Genomic DNA, 21,114 nt, shown 5'->3' with positions numbered 1-21,114 from the left:
CATATTCATCTTTTAATCATATTTGCAAATGTCTTGATTCCACAGCCAACAGAGCAATTTTGTCTTTACTGTTCCAATACTTATGGAGGGCACTGTATATTAAAAAATAAAAATAAAAATAAAAATACAGTTGAATTACTCGTAAAGCATAGTTTTCAAATACATTATCCATGGATGTGATTTTTCATCATTATTCTTTATCAGACACAGTTTCCATGATCCCATGTACTATTTTTCCAGACCATGATATTACTGTGATGCAGGCCCATTGTAATGAGAACCTGTGATCAAATGTTGTGATCTGATAACATTATCAATACCTTAAATTTCTGAATTTGTTCAATGATTCACTGTAGTACTGTAATGAAACACATATCACATATTTTGTATTACAATATTTAATGCTCAACTACACCGCAAAACTCTCGTTACTGTGAGTGGGTGGTCGTTAATGTTCTTGTGGTGTTTCATTGTTAATTATTTTGAGCAAATGATTCTGCAAGTTCAAGGCTTCTTTAAAGATATTACATTTACATTTAGTCATTTAGCAGACGCTTTTATCCAAAGCGACTTACAAATGAGGACAATGGATTTCAATGGAATTAAAATCAACAAAAGAGCAACATGCAAGTGCTATGACAAGTCTCAGTTAGCCTAATAGAACATGAATGCATGATACAGTGTTTTTTTTGTATTAAGTGTCAGCTTGTGTTGACCATTTTGAGTTGTCTAGACATTTGAGAAAAAAAAAAAAAAAGTGAAATCTGAAATTAGCAATTTGTAAAAAAAAAAAAATATATATATATACATATATTATTATGAAACTTGTTGGCAGCGCTACACAGGACTTGCTCGAAAAGGATTTGTCATTTTGTTTTTAGACCACAAATTCTAAAATGTCACCAAAGAAGTGCAGTTGTGAGGGAAAGATAACCTTGTTTAGCTTCCCAAAGAACCCAGTGTTACGTGAACAGTGGATGCAGTTTGTTTCTTCGGGGAAGCAACGGAGTTGTGCAAGTGTGTTTGTTTGTTCTCGGGCATGTTCTACTCAAGATTCACACGAGATTGGCAGAAACTTTGTTATGTGCCCTTGTCTTTTTGAAATGTCACTCTACTTGTGTGGTTGCTGAGGAGCCACATGAGATGTTCAGCTTGAGGCTATGGAGAGCCACCAGACAAGTCTCTATTTCTCTCTCATAGGCAGAGAAAGATGCATATTCCATTTTCAGATTGTCTAGAAAGACATAAAGTTCCTTTGGTTTGCCCTTTTGGCGGATTCTAGCACAGTCATAAGAATTAATAATTTCACACTTGGTTCTTGATCTACAGAGGCTTGAACATATTTCATGGGGTTAATCAGAACTCATGCACTACACAGGCATTCTGATCAAAATATTTCTCAACTTGGGGTAAACTCATCTCATTGAAAGCAGTTGGCTTGCTGTCTGTTGCAATAAAGAATCTACAGGACGCTTTAGCCATCTGCACAAATGGCATAAGTGAATATGCAGGACTCCTAATAAACAGAAGAACTGGAGACCTTGGGAGTGTGAACCAGTGATTTCTAAAGGCTGTGCAGATATTTACTTAATGGTTTTCTCTTACAGGGAGCCTCAGGAAAATAGTTTCAACTTCTCTCTCCCTTCTTGAATCATTCAGGTCTCTCTTTTGAGTGCCTTCTTAAACACACAGCCTTGCTTGTTCTGTTTACATTGCTGGGCATTTTAAGCAGGCCATGTGGTGGGCTTGTATGGCAATTCTCCATTACAGCAGACATGAATGAGCTTTTTGTTTGGTCTCACAACTTGTTTTCCAAGACGTCTGTTGCTTGGTTCTGGTTCCTGTTTCCTGGATTTGGTTTGAGCATTTTTTCCCTCTCTTTTTAAACTTTTGCTCTAAGAGGAAATATTTTTTGAGTGCAGGAGCACCGAGAGAACAACAACTGATGACAACTTTGTTCCAGGATCTGTTTTAGTAGCTACAAATCTTTAGCTGTGAACCAATTTACCTATTTCCCACCTCCCAAACCCAAAAAGGCCAAGTGCTCTAGGTGCAAGCATGTGGGTATCATGGATCCAATCTTAATACAAGACTTTGGAAATATAATGGAATCAAATACAACATTTCCAGACCGGAACTGAAGTGGCTGTTGTTCACTTTGCAGGTCCTTTCAAAACAATACCACTTCCATAAAAACATAACCTGGAAATGACTAAAACCCATTTGTTTAAATCCGTATTCTACTGAGGCTTCTGAAATAAGCCAACATCTTCTCTCTCTCTGTAATCAGGGTGAAAGGGAGTAATATCCTGAAAGTGGCTGACCACAGACATGGGATCCAAAAGGATCGTGTCCAGAAGAGGAAGGGAGGGGCTGTGTGTGTGATAAGTATGGTTTACATTTTGGCCAGAGGTTTCAAAGAAGTTGTAGTTTTCCAACATCTGTTTCAAAGGCTTTGTCTCACAATGAAATGTTTACACTTCTGAATCTGTGAAAAAATACTCTAAAGTCTCTTCCTTGCAAAGAATGCAAAATCATTCTAGTCAGTCAAACGAAAAAGTAGCCAGAAACATTTAAACTGCTAACCTTAAATGATTATGTTGTGAAGGACTCACCTTTTTCTTGCTGCAATAGATCTGCCATTTCTTCTCAGCAGGCAAAGCAAACATGGCTTCCCTGTTCTTGTCTGTGAGATCCAGTTCATCCTGAGGAAAGGAGAGGACATGACAGCTGAGCCACACTTAACCTCATATATCTATTAAAAGCATGGTGAAAAGCAATGATACCAGCCCTGTCTGTGCGTGTGGGGAGGATGGGTTGTACCTGGTATTCCCTATATATTATGTCCCCTTGAAGAGTAGTGATAACAAGTCACTTTTGATGTTGATGGGACATTTTTTATGTCCCCATAAGGAAAACAGCTTATAAATCATACAGAAAGAAAAATGCAGAAAGTTTTGTGTGAGGTAGTTTCTGTGAATAAAAACTACATACCCTATATTGTGAAAAAATTATGTTTCAGGAACTAAATTTAAAAGCATTCACAATTCAAATTCGCAAACCTGCAAGTTCTCCATAAAGCCATGTGTTAAAGCTAAAATATGTCAATAGTAGAAGGGGAACATAATGTTAAAATCCCCCAACTGGGGGAAAAAAAATAATAATTTATTCACCCATAGTTGAAGACAACTTATTCTCCCTTAAGAATTCCTTTAAGTTTTCATTTGTATTTACTGCCGGAATAGAGCTTTGAACAAGATAAGCTATTCATCAAATATATACCGTCAGGATACATGACTGACACAGAGGCCAGGTTTTGAAAAGCAACTTACTCTGACAGTGTCTGTTTGAAATGATCATTTTTAATTTTTTGTGAAAAATATAAAACCAGTTACCTAAGGACAGAAAGAAAAGAGAACTACACAGAGAGTGTACATTTTAGAGTGAAATGGAAACAAAACTAAAAGCCATACAGTAAAAGTGAGAACAAAAAGGCAGTGCTAAAGGGAGTGAGGTGCAGTAAAGACAGAGAAGGAAAGATTTAGAGATGGTCAAAATGGAAGGAAGTCATATGTGGCCCACAAGGGACAAAGAGGAATCTGTTTTAGCCAGTACTAACCAAGCAGAAAGCCTCATGCATAGATACACAAAAATGGAGAATGAACAACTAAGAGGAATAATTTACCTGAATATGCAATCATACAGTAAAACCAACCATAAAATCAAGTCTGATGTTAATGATTTTAAACCTTTTTGTCTTGTGTGTCTAATTTTTCACATCAAAACCATATTTGTATTTAATTTAGATGACATCTGAGAGCTACGATAAAGGGAGAAATACTGTGACTCTCTATGGACTACTTTCCTACCAATTTTTTTCCTTGTGGGAGGTCAACACTCCCAGTTCACATTATGAAAGAGAGAATAATCTGTAAATTTAAAAATATAATCTTTTGTGTTTCATGAAAAATCAGTGATGAGGGGTTTGGACAACACAGAGGTTAGTGATGATGTATTTTTGGAAGCATTATTCCTTTAAGGGCTCTAAAAATGTATCATACCAACTGAAACGCCCACAGCAACATGCAGTAATACTTGCCTTTAGATTAATACTCATTTAGGCTGCTCCTAAACTGACAGGAACAATCTTTCACAATGACAGCACAATCCTAAACTAATTAGTCAAGACATTTTCTCTACTGGCCCACTCCCTTCTCATCCAGATCTAATCAGGCTAAGTCACAGGGCGTAAATAGCAAGGCTGACTGAGGACAGTAGCCAGGAAGCTCACTGGCCAATATCACCACATCCAGAACTCTCAGCCACAGAAATGAGAGAGAAACAAATATCTGACCTTTCCACTCCAGGAAGGTTAGGGAGCTGAAAGGAGAAAATGGGCTGTTCCGTTATTATGTCATGTCATTCTGTAATCTTCTAAAAATAAATATTTGTTTGTAAACTCTCTGTCAAGCATCAGGCATCTGCAAAGGCTGTGTATGTGAGACTTCACTAAGCAATATTGTAATATTAATATTAAAACACTGATCATAGCATGTTCATTCTTTCTGATTAAATGCCACAATTACCCTGTTGCATGATTTGTTTTATTCTGGAACTACACATTTCTACCATATGGACAGTACTTTGACACGGTCACCTCTGATTACTTGTAATTGTAATGAAGAAACATAAATTTTCTGTAAAGCTGCTTTGAAATAATATTTGTCGTGAATAGCTTGTTGGTATGTGGCCACAGGTAAAGTTGTCGTGCTTATATTTAGACTCTCAACATGACTGTAAATGTGATATAACATGACAAAGTAGAATCCACCGATGCATGTCTCTGATAAACACATGGTGGGTTGTCCCTTAATTAATCAGCTGATTTAGTGACACACTCATAACACACAAAAAGACAGTAACTGATGAAAAATACCCTCAAAAATCTCCATAACTGATGCACAGACTGACAGCTGGTTTGGAATGGCACATACGCAGACAAGCAGAATAAAATAATTCCAATGCGTGTAGACTAAATATCAGCAAACTTGGAATACTGCTTGGCCAATCAAAATCTTATAAAATGAATGATTGTGATGCACAGTGGTTCTAACCCTGATAGCACACGTACATCTCCGAGACGTCTATTTGATGTCTGCATTTACATCTGCAAGACGTATTATTTAGGGTGTTTGCTCATCTGCAATAAGTCTATAGGACGTCTCCTTTTAGATGTCAAATACGTCTATTAGATGTCTTTAAAATGTTTATGATTTAGAATGTATGTAAAACTGACATCTGAAAGACGTCTGCAAGACGTTTGTAGACAGCAGATGCTTTCCAGATCAAGTGATCTTTAACAGACATCTTGCAGACGTACGTGTGCTATCTGGGAAGCATTAAATAACAAAATATCATACCAACGAAAGGTTATTAATTTTAAAGAGATTTGTGAAACGTCCATAGAGAGCCAAAATAGTTTTGAAGACAACTGATATACAGTACAAGAGAGATGTTTACACTATTTAGCTGCATATGTTGCAAATAAATATGAAAATGACTGGTAAATATATCTTAGAATTATGAAATTTTGGAAAGGAAGATAGCTGTGTTGGGAAAGCCACTTTAAAAAGCAGCTTTTTTGAGGAAAGTAAGGCTTCCCACTTGTTGCATTGTAGTCACATCTTATCAAGTAATTAGATTGCATAACAGGCACTACCTGGCATATTTATATTACAATCACTCTGCAACCCCACAGATTTATAAAGTTAATAAATATAAACCAAATTATATACACGTCTGTGCACAACTTCACCAAAGAATGGAGAAGTTGGCCTTTGTATGCATATCATATTCCAAAAAACTGTTAAAACTTTTAATCCTGTCAACTGTGACCCAGTTCTCTCAGGTTTCTTAAAGCTTCCTGTGAGAGAATATTTATTTCATTACAGAAAAATGTGCCCGTTTTGACACATTCCTCATATATGGAAAACACTTTGTTTTGTCTTTGCGGAAAATGGAAAATTTTGCCATTTAAATGTTTAGCACAGCAGTACAATAAGTTTGTTTGCTTGCTTGCTTGTTTGTTTAAATCTATAGAGATAATCCAGAGTGAAAGAATGGTGCATGGCAGCAGTCTGCTTTTTTTCAGTTATAATCATTATTTATATTTACCAAAAATATTCTATGAGTCTTTTCTTTGTGCATCAAGCATGAGGTTGCTGTAATTTACCTAACTGCTCCCATATGTTGGGCATTCTTTGACTCCAAATGATGAGCTTTATTTTTTCCTTTCCACATTCTGTTTTTAGCTGAAAAACAGGGTGGGGAAAGACAGTTTAGCCAGACAGAAAAAGACAGACAGAAAAGGAAAATTAATCTCTCTTGCAATTCAATTCTCTCTTAAACATTTACATTTAACCATTTAGCAGACGCTTTTATTACAAATGAGGACAATGGAAGCAATCAAAATCAACAAAACAGCAATGATATGCAAGTGCTATAACAAGCCTCAGTTAGCTTAACGCAGTACACATAGCAAGTTTTTTTTTTTATTATATAATAAATAAAAGGAAGACCGATGGAATAGAAAAAAAATTTGAGCAAGCTTATGTTAGAGGCATTTTTTGCTTTTATTAATTGTATAATAAATAAAAGAAAACAAATAGATAGAATACAAAAAGATTAGAGAATCGTATTAGTTTTTTGTTTTTTTTAAACAAGCAGTTAGCAAATGAATGCAAGCCTAAAAGGGGCTTTTTTTAACCTGTTAAACTTCGCCCCCCATTTTGGGCCTCACAGGTGAAAATAACCTACCTAAATTAAAACGGAGTTCCTGACAAAGTGTGCATAAAATCTTTTATTGTTTCTATCGATATTTATGTTCCCGTTGGTCGAGAGGTACTACTCGTGCTGCTAGAAAGGAAAGTAGTGAGGAAGATTATAAAGATTTGTGATTACATATGCTGTTTAAGGTTTTATGCCGTGAGAGTTCAACTTTTTCTGTCTGTTCAGCTTCGGACTCAGGATTTTATTTTTTGAAAATCAATTCGAGTAACAGTGAACTGTTTTGAAGTAACGGTACATTGACCCAAGATGGATGGAGGACGTCACCAGACAGCCCTGTGAGTACCGTGAGCTCATGGGGTCCACTGGCATTGTTGGATGACCAATTCGATGCATCACCAGATAGCCCTGTGAGTACCGTGAGCTCATCAGGTCCTCTGGCATCACGGGACATCGCGTGTCAACCGAAGAACTGAATCAACTTGCCTACACGAACAATTTGCTCACATCGGAGGTACATTGGATGTTTAGAATCTGAAAAGGGAGATCGGCGTGTGGGCGTAGCCGCATTGGATGAGTTGAGACGGGAAAAACTGCACACCGCGTGGGGTTATATGAGCCTGTCTATATGCTGAGAGAAAAACCCCAGTGTGAAGGGATGTGTTAATGATGTGAGGAGAAACGGCTTGAAGGAGATGGAATAGGATCAAGCAGACAAGTAATAGGATGATTAGAAAGGATGAGTTTGGAGACTTCTGCCTCAGAGAGCGAAGAGAAGGATGTGAACGAGTATATGTTTGCTGGTAAAATGTACTTGACAGATTGTGGTGTGGAAAATTGTGCACCGGTGGTTTTAATTTTATTAATGAAGAACATGGCAAAGTCATCAGCTTTTAAATGGTTCATGACATGATTTTTTAATTATTTTAATATGCTCCTTGAGGTTAACCTAACATGTATGCAGAAACATTATTATATTGAATAATATGTTATATTCACATCATATTATTATATGTTTTAATTATGAAATTGTTTACTTCTGGTTTGCAATGCAGCTTCTGTAAAATCCAATACTGTTGGCTGCTTCATCTTTCAACAAAAGTTTCTTTTAGAACGCTCTACTAAACTGTAATCTGTAACTGATTGTTTACAAAGTTATCTGCAGTCAAATGCTCCAAACAAACATAACTCATCAACGCGATCTGGGGCACCATTACAAACTGTCCACTTGTTTCTGGCTATCAAATCCTTCTGAAGCCTATACAGAGCTGTTTAAACAGGGTGCATCACAACAAACACTCTTTTACTCTTCCATTTATCCTGTTGTCAAGAGATTTGTAAGGACCACCCATTAGCCCAACAACAGAATTCAACGGTGTAGGGGCGAAGGTTTAGTGCATATAGGTCTTTTACTTGCACTACTGTAGTGTTTATCTAATTTCATTAGGATTCAGTTTCAACTTGATTCTAACTCTTTGCTTAAAATGACTGCAGAGTCGTGGATCTCACAATCACAAACTCACCAGCCTGATCTTAATCAGAGGGTGCAAGGTTAACCATTACCTTTAAGTCGGCCACCTACTGCTTACTCCTAACAAAAAGTGTTCTTTGTTTGGTCACTTCGATACAACTTGCTAAGTAAGTACTAGACAGAAATCAAAAGGTCTCCAGTACCTACTGCTCCTTATTCATGAGCCTTCAGTATGTTCTAAACTGGACACAGATTTGCATTAACAAGCCTCCACATAATCCACTAGTCAATGATTTTAGGAGAGTTCAGAATAAATCAGATATACCATTTTATTTGTTGGGTAAGAATGCATCATGCCAATTACATAATTAAACAATGAGAGTTGGTGGGGCCTATGGTGTTATGATGCATAATGCATAACTATTCATTGATGTCTTTGCTCTGAAGGCAGACATATGCATATGCATGTAACAAATCCCACAATAACCCCTCCCAAATCACATCCCACCCCTTGCCCTCTGGAATGCGATCACTCCCTACCTCGCTCTGGGCCCCGCGTCAGCTAAGGATGGCCCTGTTCAGGATGCTCCAAAACACTGTTGTTTGGCAGCAGAAGAGATCAGCATTGAGTTTGCTTCACTGAACTAGTAAGAATATGCCTCAACCTCAATAATGCAAGTCTGCATAGATTCCCAAAGCCTTATTTGGTAGCACTTTATTTCAATAGTCCACATTAGACATTCTACTAACAGTAAGTAACTTTGCAACTACATGTCAACTAGCAGTCATTAGAGTATTAGTAGACTGTCTGCTTAATAACTTCCAACAATTTATTTTGATGGGTCCACAACATACTGCAAGTAAACATATTTGCAAGTATATGTCAACTTATTCTACTAACCCTAAACCTAACCTAACAGTCTACTCAGAGTTAGTAGAATTAGTTGAAATGTAGTTACAAAGTTACTTATAGTTAGTAGAATGTCTAAAGTGGACTATCGAAATAAAGTGTAACCCCTTATTTATGATCAACTTTTATGATCAATATTAGGGGTGGGCGATATGGGAAAAATATCATATCACGATTTTTTTTATAGAAATATCACGATTCACGATTTTATCACGATTCTTTGTCATGTTAGTTTTACTATTTTGGTTTTACAAGTTTACAGCCAAATTAGAAAGACAAAGATGCATGGCAGATATTTAGGCCAAAGTGGGCGAAGATAAAAAATTAATTATTTAATTTTTCTTATTAAAAAATAAAAACAAAAGATACACATTACAAATACACATAATATACAAATAAAACAAACAGTGCTTTATTTTCAGGTACAATATGTGTATTTAGCAGGAGCATTCAATCAAATTGAATGAACAAGTATAAAAATAAAACACTATATAGACTGATTCCTAAAGCAACTGTATTAAAGTTTTTCAGTCAAGAATAGTGAGTGATTTTTCTCTTTGCGTTTTGTTGTTTTGTTAGCGTTAAATTAATAGTTCCCTCAAAAATAAATATTCTGTCATCTGTCTGTCAATTCTGTCATAATGTTTTATTTTTATACCATAATTTACTCAAAAGTTGTTTTAAACCTGAATGAGTTTCTTTCTGCTGCTGAAAATAAATGCTATTTTCAAAAAGGTGGAAAACCAAACAGTTGCTGGTCCTCAGTGACTTCCATAGGATTTTTCTTTCCTATCAAATTCAATGTGGACCAGCAACTGTTTGGTTACCCTCATTCTTCAAAATATCTTAGTTTGGGTTCAGCACAAGAAATTAATAGAAGTTTGGGACAACATGTGAGTGAGTAAATAATGACAGAAATTACATTTTAGGGTGAACTATCCCTTTAATGACAGTCGACAGCATGTTTAGTGTCCTGTCCCTTTAAGAGCTGCATGCATCTAATATACAGGCACGCATCCGTTTCTACTTTCATTTTAGAGATAATCAACTCAGTCTGTATGTAAACCTTGTGTGTTTTGACAGTATTAGCGCAAAAGATAACTTAGTTGAGTAATCAGGCACCGTTAGGCAGGCTTTTTAGTGCGCGTGCTTCAGGTGTATCTGCTCAGAAAAAGCGCACGTCAGACCAGCGCGCGAATTAAACATTTAACCAGTAAGGCTTGTGTGCAAATAATGTACTTTTGCGATCACGAATAAGTGCAGTGTCCTGTCAGAGTAACTCTACTGCTGTATGTGGTGTTGTACAGTATATAGAGACGGAGGCACCAGAACTGTATTTGACATAATGTGCACTGTAGCACGATACTACGATATTTCTTAAAAAGCAGATCGGGGAGACATTTTTATCGTCCACGATCAAAAATCGTCATATCGCACACCCCTAATCAATATTTATGATCAACAAGTGTTCCAAACTGCCTAATGTTAGAATTTAGATGCTAAAGCCAATGCGACACTGATTGCACACAGTTAGCCCCTTGAATTTTCCACTTATGTGTTACATCCCAGACAGCAACATAGTTTTGGCCCAGATCCAGCCCACATGTGGCCCGTGTGAAATCCATGCGGCCCAGATGTGGGCCGGATCTGGGCCGACACTGCTTGCTGTCTGGGATATATTATGGATATGGATTACTTGAAAGAATAGAGTAATAAATTAAACATTTAGTAGCATAAACCTGATCACCAAAATAGCTGGCAAATACTAACCACTAATTCAGAGAAACGGGCATGCAGTTCTTCCTCCGGGGGCATGGGGGCACTGAACTCCAGTAGCTGCAGCGGTACACTGTCTTTCAGGTTGATCTCAGGGGGTTCACTGCTGCTGAAGCAGCACAGGAAGCCCAGGGAAGGCCGTGTGCGCTTCCGGGGAGGCATCCTCTACAAACTGGAGGGGCCGACAGCCAGCGAGGCGAAGAGTCTGCTATCTAGGGGGCATGATCTGAAAGAGAGAAAAGAACCAATCAGGATTAAAACACACACACACACACACACATGATGTTTACATAATAATTTATCACAAACTAGATGGTTTTAAATCTACTGAAAAACATTAAAGAGATAGTTCACCCAAAAATAAAAATTGTCATCATTTACTCACCTTCATGTTGTTCCAAACCTGTATGAATTTCTTCCTTCTGTTGAACACAAAAGAAGATATTTTGAAGATTGAAAATAACAGTTGCTGTTAGCCATTGACTCCATAGTATTTCTTTCCATACTCACTTTCCATACGTCAATGGCTAACAGCAACAGAAGACAGAAATTAATACAGGTTTGTAACAACTTGAAGGTTAGGAAATGATGACAGAATTTTCATTTTTGGGTGAACCATCCCTTTAAGACACATGTCAAGAAATTGAATACATGTGTCGAGCATTCAACCGCAGAAATAAAAAGCCAAAAGCAACTCTTGAGCAAAGCTGAAGCCTTGCATTAACAGTTTTGAATTCTCCCTTTATTTTTATTTTGTATCATCATTAGAATTTCTAGAGCCCTCAATACTCCCCGATACGATGTTCCCTAAACTCATGTACACCACTGATGTTGAATTTAAAGCAGTTTCAAAGCAGTCTAACAGCTTTAATTGCTCAACATCAGAATGGGAACATCAATGAAAAACAGAGGCTGTTGTTCTACAGGCTGAACCCTTCAGCTGTGTGGAGTGGCCGTTTCTGAAAAGCAACCGCTCTCATCACTCTCCAGAACTTCTTTGGTCCATGTGGGCATAGAGAATGGAACTGCCTGGCACCTCTCTGGATGTGCTGGAATAACCTCCGGGGCACTACAAAGACTTCTCTGTTTCCAGGCTACAATGTTCGTCAATGGCAAAAGAGAAGGAAAGTGAGGGAGGACATGAGTAATTGCCAGAAGAGGCGGCTGTACCCATCACACTCACCGGAACAGAGAAGACAAAAAAGGGAAACGAGACCAGCATTCCTGGAGTCCCTGCTCTCACGATCAAGTCCACCATAATCAGAATGGTAGTGGTTTCCAAAATTGTGACAAGGAAATACAACTGTCAGGCTTGCTTATATCAAACCCTACAAGTGCAATTACAAGTGTTTACTACAAAATTCCCTTGATCTTTTGACATATAAAAGATCATTGTTCTATAAAAACATCCTGTATGTTTCAGAACTCAAAACATTGTCGTTACTCAAAAAGATGCCTTATATTGAAAGCAGTCTGCCAAAACGACTGCTTTTGGAAAGTTCTACTCTACGATAATAGTGTGGATAAGTGCCACCTCCGCAGAAGAAGATCAGAATCACTGCCTGTTTAGGCCCGCCCACCAATTCGCACAATGCTTTCGAAAGAGGTGAACTGTGACGACTATATTGGATCTGACAATCATGTCAACACACAAGCGTGAGTAACTGTTTTTATTACATGATCACTATTGCTTTGTCTGTTAAACAGATAGTTTGATATGTACTGAGCATTTATAAATTTTTTACCTAAATCACAGCACCGTCCATCTGTGAAGGACATAGACTGTCAAACATGCACAAGACAATCACATTGGGCGTTTACTTCCAAGTCTACAATTCGCCATGCCTGTTTAAATGGAGCATTTTGATGAGGGGGGTCAAAAACAGGACAGAAAATTATGTACAATTATTTAAACATTATTAGAAAATTAACCTAAGCTTGCGATTGGAATTGAATGTGATGAGAGAGAAAGACTTAAAGAAAGACTGGTTACCACTAAATAATATAAATAAACAATCAAATGAATAAAATCTCATCATATAGATCAGGGATGGGCAACTGGTAAACTGTGGGCCATATACGGCCCGCAATGTCTTTTAGTACGGCCCGCTGGATCATATTAGACTCGGATGATCAATTTGAAAATATTTGAAAAGTTGCGTAAAGATTGGTTTCAGTGTATGATGTTAATACTATCTCCAACCAGGTGAGGCTGCTAGTTTCCAGCCGCTCCCCATATTCATTTCAGCGTAGTAGGACATGCACTCTAATGTAAACATTCACTAACATTAGCAAATAATAAATGAAAAACTGACCATGAAAACAATATTTTTTCAGTCAAGATGGTAAACAGAATAACAATGGGGACGCCAGAGTTGCACTTGCCTCACATTTCAGAGGTAAAATGCATAATCAACAAAAGTTTTTTGCCAAATGCATGTCAGAAATGTTGAAATATGTTCTTAGGGTTTCCGCGGGTCCGTAAAACGTCTTCAGTATAATTGTTTAAATTTAAGGCCATGAAAACTCTTAAATGGTACAAAAATTCTTAATTATAAGAGGTCTTAAATTTGTGGACAGAAAGACAAGAATTGCTATACAGATTAATATGACGATTAAACTTCAAAAGGCTGTATTTTCACTGAATAAACTTGAGCCCTGCACGTTTCAAAGTCAGGTGCTACACTGCTTTGTGTAAAATTACTGTGGTTGTGCCCACTGTGTTGTGTGTACTGGTGTTGTGCCCATTTTCGACTCCCTGCCAAATTATTACCCCCTTCGTTGAAATTGCTACCTGCCTAATCCTAACCCCACCCCTAATCCTAACCCCTCCCCCAAACCTAACCCTAAATCTACCAATACTAGGGGGTAATAATCTGGCGGGGATGAGAATTCGGCACTACACCGGGAACTGCTATGTTCTGCTTTTCCCAAAATGAAACCTGCAGGCAGAGAACGAATTTGCATTTTCAATAAGCCTGTCTGCTTTTTTAGAGGAAACGGCTTATCATTTAATGAATCGATAGCCTATCTGCTAATCTTCAACATGTTTTACACTAAACAATACTTTTGGATTTAACTATTTTTAGAGTTTACCACAAAACAAATGCTATTTTATAAGACAAGTCACTGACGTTTTGCGACAGGTGGGATTCATTTTACGGCACTTCTCATTCATATGGTATCCGTAAACGGCGATTGAGTGTCGCACAACTCTTTTCAAATTTCAAAATTAAATGATGTCAAGGCTGTAATGTGATTGTTTATTAAGGCACATGTGATCCAAGTTAGCCATTATGCTTTCTCCGATATTAATACAGACCCTCTCATCACCCTCAAGTCGTGGCCTAATGGTTAGAGAGTCGGACTCGTAATCCAAAGGTTGCGGCTTCGAGTCTCGGGCCGGCAGGGATTGTAGGTGGGGGGAGTGAATGTCCAGCGCTCTCTCCACCCTCAATACCACGACTGAGGTGCCCTTGAGCAAGGCACCGAACCCCCAACTGCTCCCCGGGCGCCGCAGCATAAATGGCTGCCCACTCCTCCGGGTGTGTGTTCATGGTGTGTGTGTGTGTGTACACTGCTGTGTGTGTGCACGTTGGATGGGTTAAATGCAGAGCACGAATTCTGAGTATGGGTCACCATACTTGGCAGTATGTCACTTCACTTCACCCTATAGTAAAACAATCTCTGGCTGAGCTCTCGTGCCTCCGTTGGTAAAAAAAACATTAGCCAATCACCATCGAGTGTTCACTTACTATTACTGAAATTACTATTTTTTTTTTTTTTTTTTTTAAATAAACTTAACTGTCCTCTTATGTTGTTTTAATAAAAAATAGGACCTCTGTACAATTTGTTTGTTGCAAATTTACAGACAATGCAATTGAGATGTTGACATTGGCTTGTTGGGATAATATTGCTTCAGTAAAAAGGAAATTGAGTAAGACTATGTAAAAGGTGTGTGGACGTGGATTAGTAATCTGGCCCCTTGGTATAAAGGAGAAAAAATGCTGGCTCTCGTCACTATCAAACAAACATAACCAGCATAACCCTTTGATAAAGCCTTAAAGCTACATTATAAATACATAAACACAGCAAAGACAAATAAATACTTTAAACTTTAACACTGGGCTAAATTTAGTATATAACTTTAATAATTTACTGATATTATACGTCAAGTCTCAGATGCTTGTGAGGAAGGTTAGGAAAGATATGTCTGTGGCGAGTGAAGTTGCTGTCTATGTAGAACATTATAAATCAGTTGCATTATAAGGTTAAAGGTTAAATTAAAGATGCTGCCTCTTGTGAATGACCCCTAATGAATACATTACAATAGTTGCATTAATGATATTGAAAACACCACTAATATAAATGCATATATGGATGTGTGGAAACACTGGAAAACAACCAAAAATGTAATTTGTGCATACATGGATGTATAATAATGTTCATACTGTCTCATGCATTTTTGCAACAGGGCAGGGCATACTGGGTAACCCGTGTTGACTCTAAAGAGCACAGTGGTGTATACAGACAGACAGAGAGAATCTGACAGAGATGGTAAGGGGGGAGGGGGATGGCTGTTGCCATTTCTCATTCAGCCCACGACCACATCACTCTATCCTGTGTGCTGCTGGAAGTAGGTCAGTGGAGGAGAGAGGGAGAAGCATTTCCTAACACACACTGCTCAAATGGTTTCTATATCTTGCATTACTTTTTCTCGCTTGTTTGATCAGCAGCATCTGTCTTAGGCAGAATTTATGCAAAATCATAAGTTTTCCCTTTCCTTTTCTAGCGTTTCTTCTCAATGACATTCCAACAAAAAACTTTCTTTCCATATTCCTACTGGTGGATTTGAGCCGCTGGGGAAGTTGTGCCACCCCTAGTTTCTAGGCAACCATAAACAAAATTGGTAATGTGACCACAAATATTTTAAGAGTCATCCATTTTACTCTGATGAAGAGAGGCCCTTGAAATAATTACATTTAGAAAATACAAAAAAATGTCTAAACCAATTAAAGAGTAACACTTTAACTAATGTTCAACAAATAAAAAATGTATATAATACAGAGAAACAGAGTGCTTAATAAACAAATTCCAGCTGGTCCAAAATGCAGCAGCTAAAGTTCTTACTAGAACTAGGAAGTATGACCATACTTGCCCAGTTCTGTCAATACTGCACTGGCTTCTTATTAAACATTGTAAAGATTTAAAATCTTGCTAATTACTTATAAAGCCCTGAATGGTTTGGCACCTCAGTACTTGAGCGAGCTCTTATCACACTATAGTCCTTCACGTCCGCTGCGTTCTCAAAACTCTGGCAATTTGATAATACCTAGAATATCGACTGCGGGCAGCAGATCCTTTTCCTATTTAGCACCCAAACTCTGGAATAATCTACCTAACACTGTTCGGGAGGCAGACACACTCTATCAGTTTAAATCTAGATTAAAGACCCATCTCTTTAACCGGATTAAAACATAACACACTAATAATTTTATAATATTCAAATCCGTTAAAGGATTGTTAGGCTGCATTGATTAGGTCAACCGGAACAGGGAACACTTCCCGCATTACTTTTGACCTGATCCACCATCTTTGTTTTTTTTCTCATTGTGATGGATGATTAAGGGAATTTGGGCTTTGTTTTCCCTCCTTTTTATATTTCTGTGAAACAGGAAACCATGGCTGGATAATTTCATGTTCATAATCACCCTGGAGTGCTCAAATTGTGAATATGAATGGGAATATACTTCAGAGATATTTTACTCATAAGAATTTCTAGGGGTGCCAATAATTGCGTCCAACGTGTATTTGAGAAAAACATTTATTTCATAATGATATTTCCCCCATTTTAAATTCTCATTATACAATGAAAGGTTAGATTTTTGTGATTTGATTATTTGAACATGTTCCTCCCTAACTTTGTTAATAAAACATCATTTGGTATATGCCAAAATATATCCTTAAAAAGGAAAGTTCCCTTAAATAGGTATAGGAACACAGAAACACCCCAAGGTGTGAGAATTGTCCAGCAGACATCCAAAGATATGGATGAGGGACTTGGTTTGACCACTGAGGTGAAAGAGCTTTGTAGTGAGACTGATCTGACACTTTAAGCCACCAAGAACATGCCTTGTGATATGGCAGGGATGGTTGTGATGGAGATACAGTATATATGTGAAGGAGGAGAAGGTTTTATTTGATGGACATATCTATCTCTCATGTTTTTGAGAACTTTTGCACAATAAAACAGCCGCCATCTGCTTTTCAACAGCTAATTTCTTGACGGGTTAAAAAGTGAGTGACTGGAAAGCAGACGGCTTTTTATGCTTTGGGATTGCCCTCGCGGTGCTTTAGTGTGTTGTGTGTTGATCGATCGATCGGTCTGCGTGGCTCCCATGCATCTCAAACAAGTCTGTTGTGTTTGGCGCTGCTGCGCTAGTGAAACGAAACATGAAACGTATTCAGTGACGTAAGACCTGGCTCTGTATTGGCTCTCTAGCCTGTGGAAAAGCAACCAGTTCTTAAAGGGCTCGCCAGTCGAACCAACTAAGAACCGGCAAGAGCACTGGCTCTGAACTAGCACCTGGTTCCTGCTGGTGGAAAGGGGGTATTAGTGTGTCAGCATCAAAACTCTGTTCTTGACCATTTCTAGATTGAGCAGGGTACTGGTTTGAGAATGATCCCTGGAAAAGTGTTCTACTGCCATGTTTCAAGGAATGGAATTATATTCTCACTATGCAGGTTCAGCTCTCTCCTGCTCATGCTGTATCATAAAATTATAGTTGAACCACTGATGTCACATGGATTATTTTAAGGATGTCCTTACTACGTTTCTGGGCCTTGAACGTGGTAGTTCCCTTGCTGAATATGCAGGGTCAGAAAGCACACAGATTTCATCAAAAATAACGTAATTTGTATTCCAAAGATGGAATACGGGTTTAGAATGACAAGAGGGTGAGTAATTAATGACAGAATTTTTAACTATCCCTTTAATCAGAGATTCAAACAGGTAAGGGGGGAAAAAAAGGTGAGAACATTGCACTGATCAGGGGCATGCTCCACACGGAATTACTTTTAAAGATATTTGCTTTACATGCTCATTTGTAGTTACTTTAAGGTATTTTATATATATATTTTTAATCGCCTTATGTCTAAAACTGTTTTTTTTTTCTCTCTCTCACTCTCTCCCACACACACACAAACTTTTTTTTTTTTTTTTACTTTGTTGCAACATTTTATAAAAATCTAGATTAAATGTATTTGGTCAAAATCCCATGTTATAAAAGACGAAGCGCTATGCAGGCTATTTAGACAACATTGGCTGATTAGACGGCAATGCTAGCCTAAAATGCAAAATATTTGCCCTGTCTCCTCACCGTTCCCGCATCTCAGGCCTCAAATACATAAAATATTATGTAACACTTTATTTTGGTAGTCCACGTTAGATATTCTACTAACAGTAAGTAACTTTGCAACTAAATGCTAACTAGCAGGTTAGTTCTTTATTTACCTTTGTAAGATCACGAGTACTTTTGCAAGACCCCCCCCTCATAAAAACACTTTCTCATTCCATCTAAGCATATCTCAGGTGACCTATCTACTAGTGGGCCTGACACACCAGAAAAGCTAAGAAAAATTAACAACACAAAAATGTGTCAATATCAATGGCAGGTTGGGGGATCCATGATAATGTTTGAGATATTATTCGGGTCCGGTAGTCAAAAAAGTTTGAGAACCACAGCCGAAAAAGTTTGGGTTTGGCCTATGAATATTCATTGGTCTTTATTTAGGCGCAGTTTGGTGATGGCATGGATGACGGAGTGTCTCGTCACACCTGGGGATGTAGCATAGGGTTACTGACGCAGCATCTTGTTCCCCATTCAGGGAAATATGGTTTCATACCTAACTGAGATGACCTTAGCCATATAGAGGGACAAAAATATCACAGAAACATGGATGAGGGACCTTTTGGCTAGGGCCAATAAGCAACCAACCACAACAAGCTCTTGCAACCACATACCAACGTACCATGAACAACATTGTGGCAATGAGTTATACACAATGTTAAACTCTATTTCCTTCTGCTGCTGTTACAAATGCAAGCAAATGCCTTTCTCTCTTCACATACCCCGCATTTCTCCTCCTCATAATTGTTTGTTCTTTCTGTAAGAGTGTTTTTGCACATTTCATCTTCTCCACACAGCTTGGGCTTTCTGTAATGTAAATACAATTTTCTCCCCCACACGTTTCCCCCAGAATTCATTTCATAATGTCCTCATGACAAAACCCAGGGGGGCTTAGAGGAATCTTTGGCATCCAAAACCACCTCTGTCACAGTGGCCAAATGGAATCTTTTCATTTTCTCATCTTTCTCTCTCTCTCTGTTTTTGCTATTAATATCAGAGGTTGCCCTTTCTTGAGGGGATAATGTTCAAAGCCAGCATAGCTACTCTTTCCCAGTGTCTGAAAAACAAATACAGTAGCAATGAACAGTCAAAATGAAATCAATGTAAAAGAATATGATGAAGAAAAAGAAGAAAAAGAATGTGAACAGCTGTTAATGAGGTACAAAAAAAGATAACTATAGGCTGCATCGCAATTCAGATAGTACACATTATAATTATGTACTTTGCATACTAGTTTCCTTTAAAGTAAAGCAATAAAGCATCAGGACATAGCCTAGTCTGTGTCATATGACACAGCTAAATCCAATAACTGTAAGAGCTGTACTTTTCTTCAACAGATTCATACAACACTGGTTTCCATGTATTAGGCACTGAGTGATTGTACTCTCTGTTTGCTTATCAGTATATTGATTTTGACCTCTAGCATGAGTTTTATTGACTGCATAGTATTGACAGCGATTTCACATGTATCATGGATTCATGTGTCAGCCATTGTGGATGATGTCTTGACTCAAAGGGCCCAGTTCAATACAGCACAGTTAAATGTTTCAGAGTGTATATTATTTAAATGTAATGTACAGGCAAATGACATATAGAGTGTCTGTGAAAAAAATAAAGGTCAAGAATCAACTTCACAGAAATGTTTGTATTCATTAAATGTAGGGTAGGTGATTTCGGAGAGGCTAGCAACAGCAAGCTGCCTTTGAAAGCAAGATCCAACCCTCTTTTCAAATCACTGTCCAAAGCCACACCTCCTCCAAAAGACATGAACCTGCAAAGGCAAACCAGAAGCTAACCAGCGACATGAGAGACAGCGTTGGTGGAAGGTTGAATGCAATGCTGTCAGATTACCTCGAGTCTAGTCACAGCCTCAGACGTCACGCCCATGGACCGTTGGCTAAACGTCTGATGCATATGGCACACTTTTCTGGAAACACTTCAGGAATGTCGAAGTCGTCATGTGACTGGGAGACGCGAGTGTTGCGTTTATTTTTGGTCCGCTGGGAAACAAAGATGCCGTGGCACCAAACCCTCTCACGAAAGAAGAACGTCGTCGTGTTTACAAATGTGACGACGAATGCTTATCAGGGTCAATAAACGCTCGATTATCAAAAGTATGTGAAATATTTAAAGTTCACGGCATAGAATCTTTAAAATACATCCGAGAGTTTCACACACCGGTTTGTTATTGTGACGACATTTCCACGCCTCGAAACGTGATGCTGAACGAAACAAACTCTGATTGGTTGTTTGACATGTCGGTCAAACGGCCTCATGGGCGGACCTTGGCCAAGGAAACCTGCCATAGATTCCAGACCTTCAGCCATCAGTCTGAAGGTCTGGCTATGCAAGACTACCTCGAGTCTCATTCACCGAACATTGTATGGTCCTTCCACAGACGATATAAAGATATAAAAATACATTTAGATCACTTAAATTGGTGATTGTTTTTTTTTTCTAGGCTTGATTGTGTTTATGGTGTGCAGTCTAACGTGTTAATGCTTCTTTTTTTTTTAAACGCATTATTTTTCACATAACTTACTTTTATTCTTTCTTCGCTCTGTGTCTTCTCCTATTAACACTCTGTTTGGTTTATCTTCTACCAGCCTACTGGCAGAAACTCAAATCTGCTAAACTTGTAAGAACTGTAAAGAGATGGACTGTTGAAGCAGAGTGGGATTTACATGCCTGCTTTGAACTTACTGATTGGAGTGTTTTTGAGGCTGCAGCTACTGATCTGGATGAGCTCACTGACACTTGAC

At 38.1% G+C, this 21,114-nt stretch overlaps 1 protein-coding gene across 3 annotated transcripts in view; it reads right to left on the bottom strand.

Moving 5' to 3' along the window:
- The window catches only part of daam2 (dishevelled associated activator of morphogenesis 2), a 111,117-nt gene that overhangs the window by 46,390 nt on the left and 43,613 nt on the right, over window positions 1–21,114 (bottom strand). For all 3 annotated transcript variants that reach the window (XM_079385609.1, XM_079385611.1, XM_079385610.1), the window contains exons 2-3: window positions 10,938–11,169; window positions 2,616–2,705 (exon numbers count right to left, since the gene is read on the bottom strand). In XM_079385609.1, the coding sequence (XP_079241735.1) occupies window positions 2,616–2,705; window positions 10,938–11,105 (258 nt within the window). In that variant the 5' untranslated portion in view covers window positions 11,106–11,169. The remainder of the gene's footprint in view (window positions 1–2,615; window positions 2,706–10,937; window positions 11,170–21,114) is intronic.

This window comes from Barbus barbus (assembly GCF_936440315.1).
Source record: "Barbus barbus genome assembly, chromosome: 30".
NCBI lineage: Eukaryota > Metazoa > Chordata > Actinopteri > Cypriniformes > Cyprinidae > Barbus > Barbus barbus.
The sequence above is the reverse complement of the archived record's forward strand: the minus strand, read 5'-3'. Positions and strand labels throughout refer to the sequence as shown.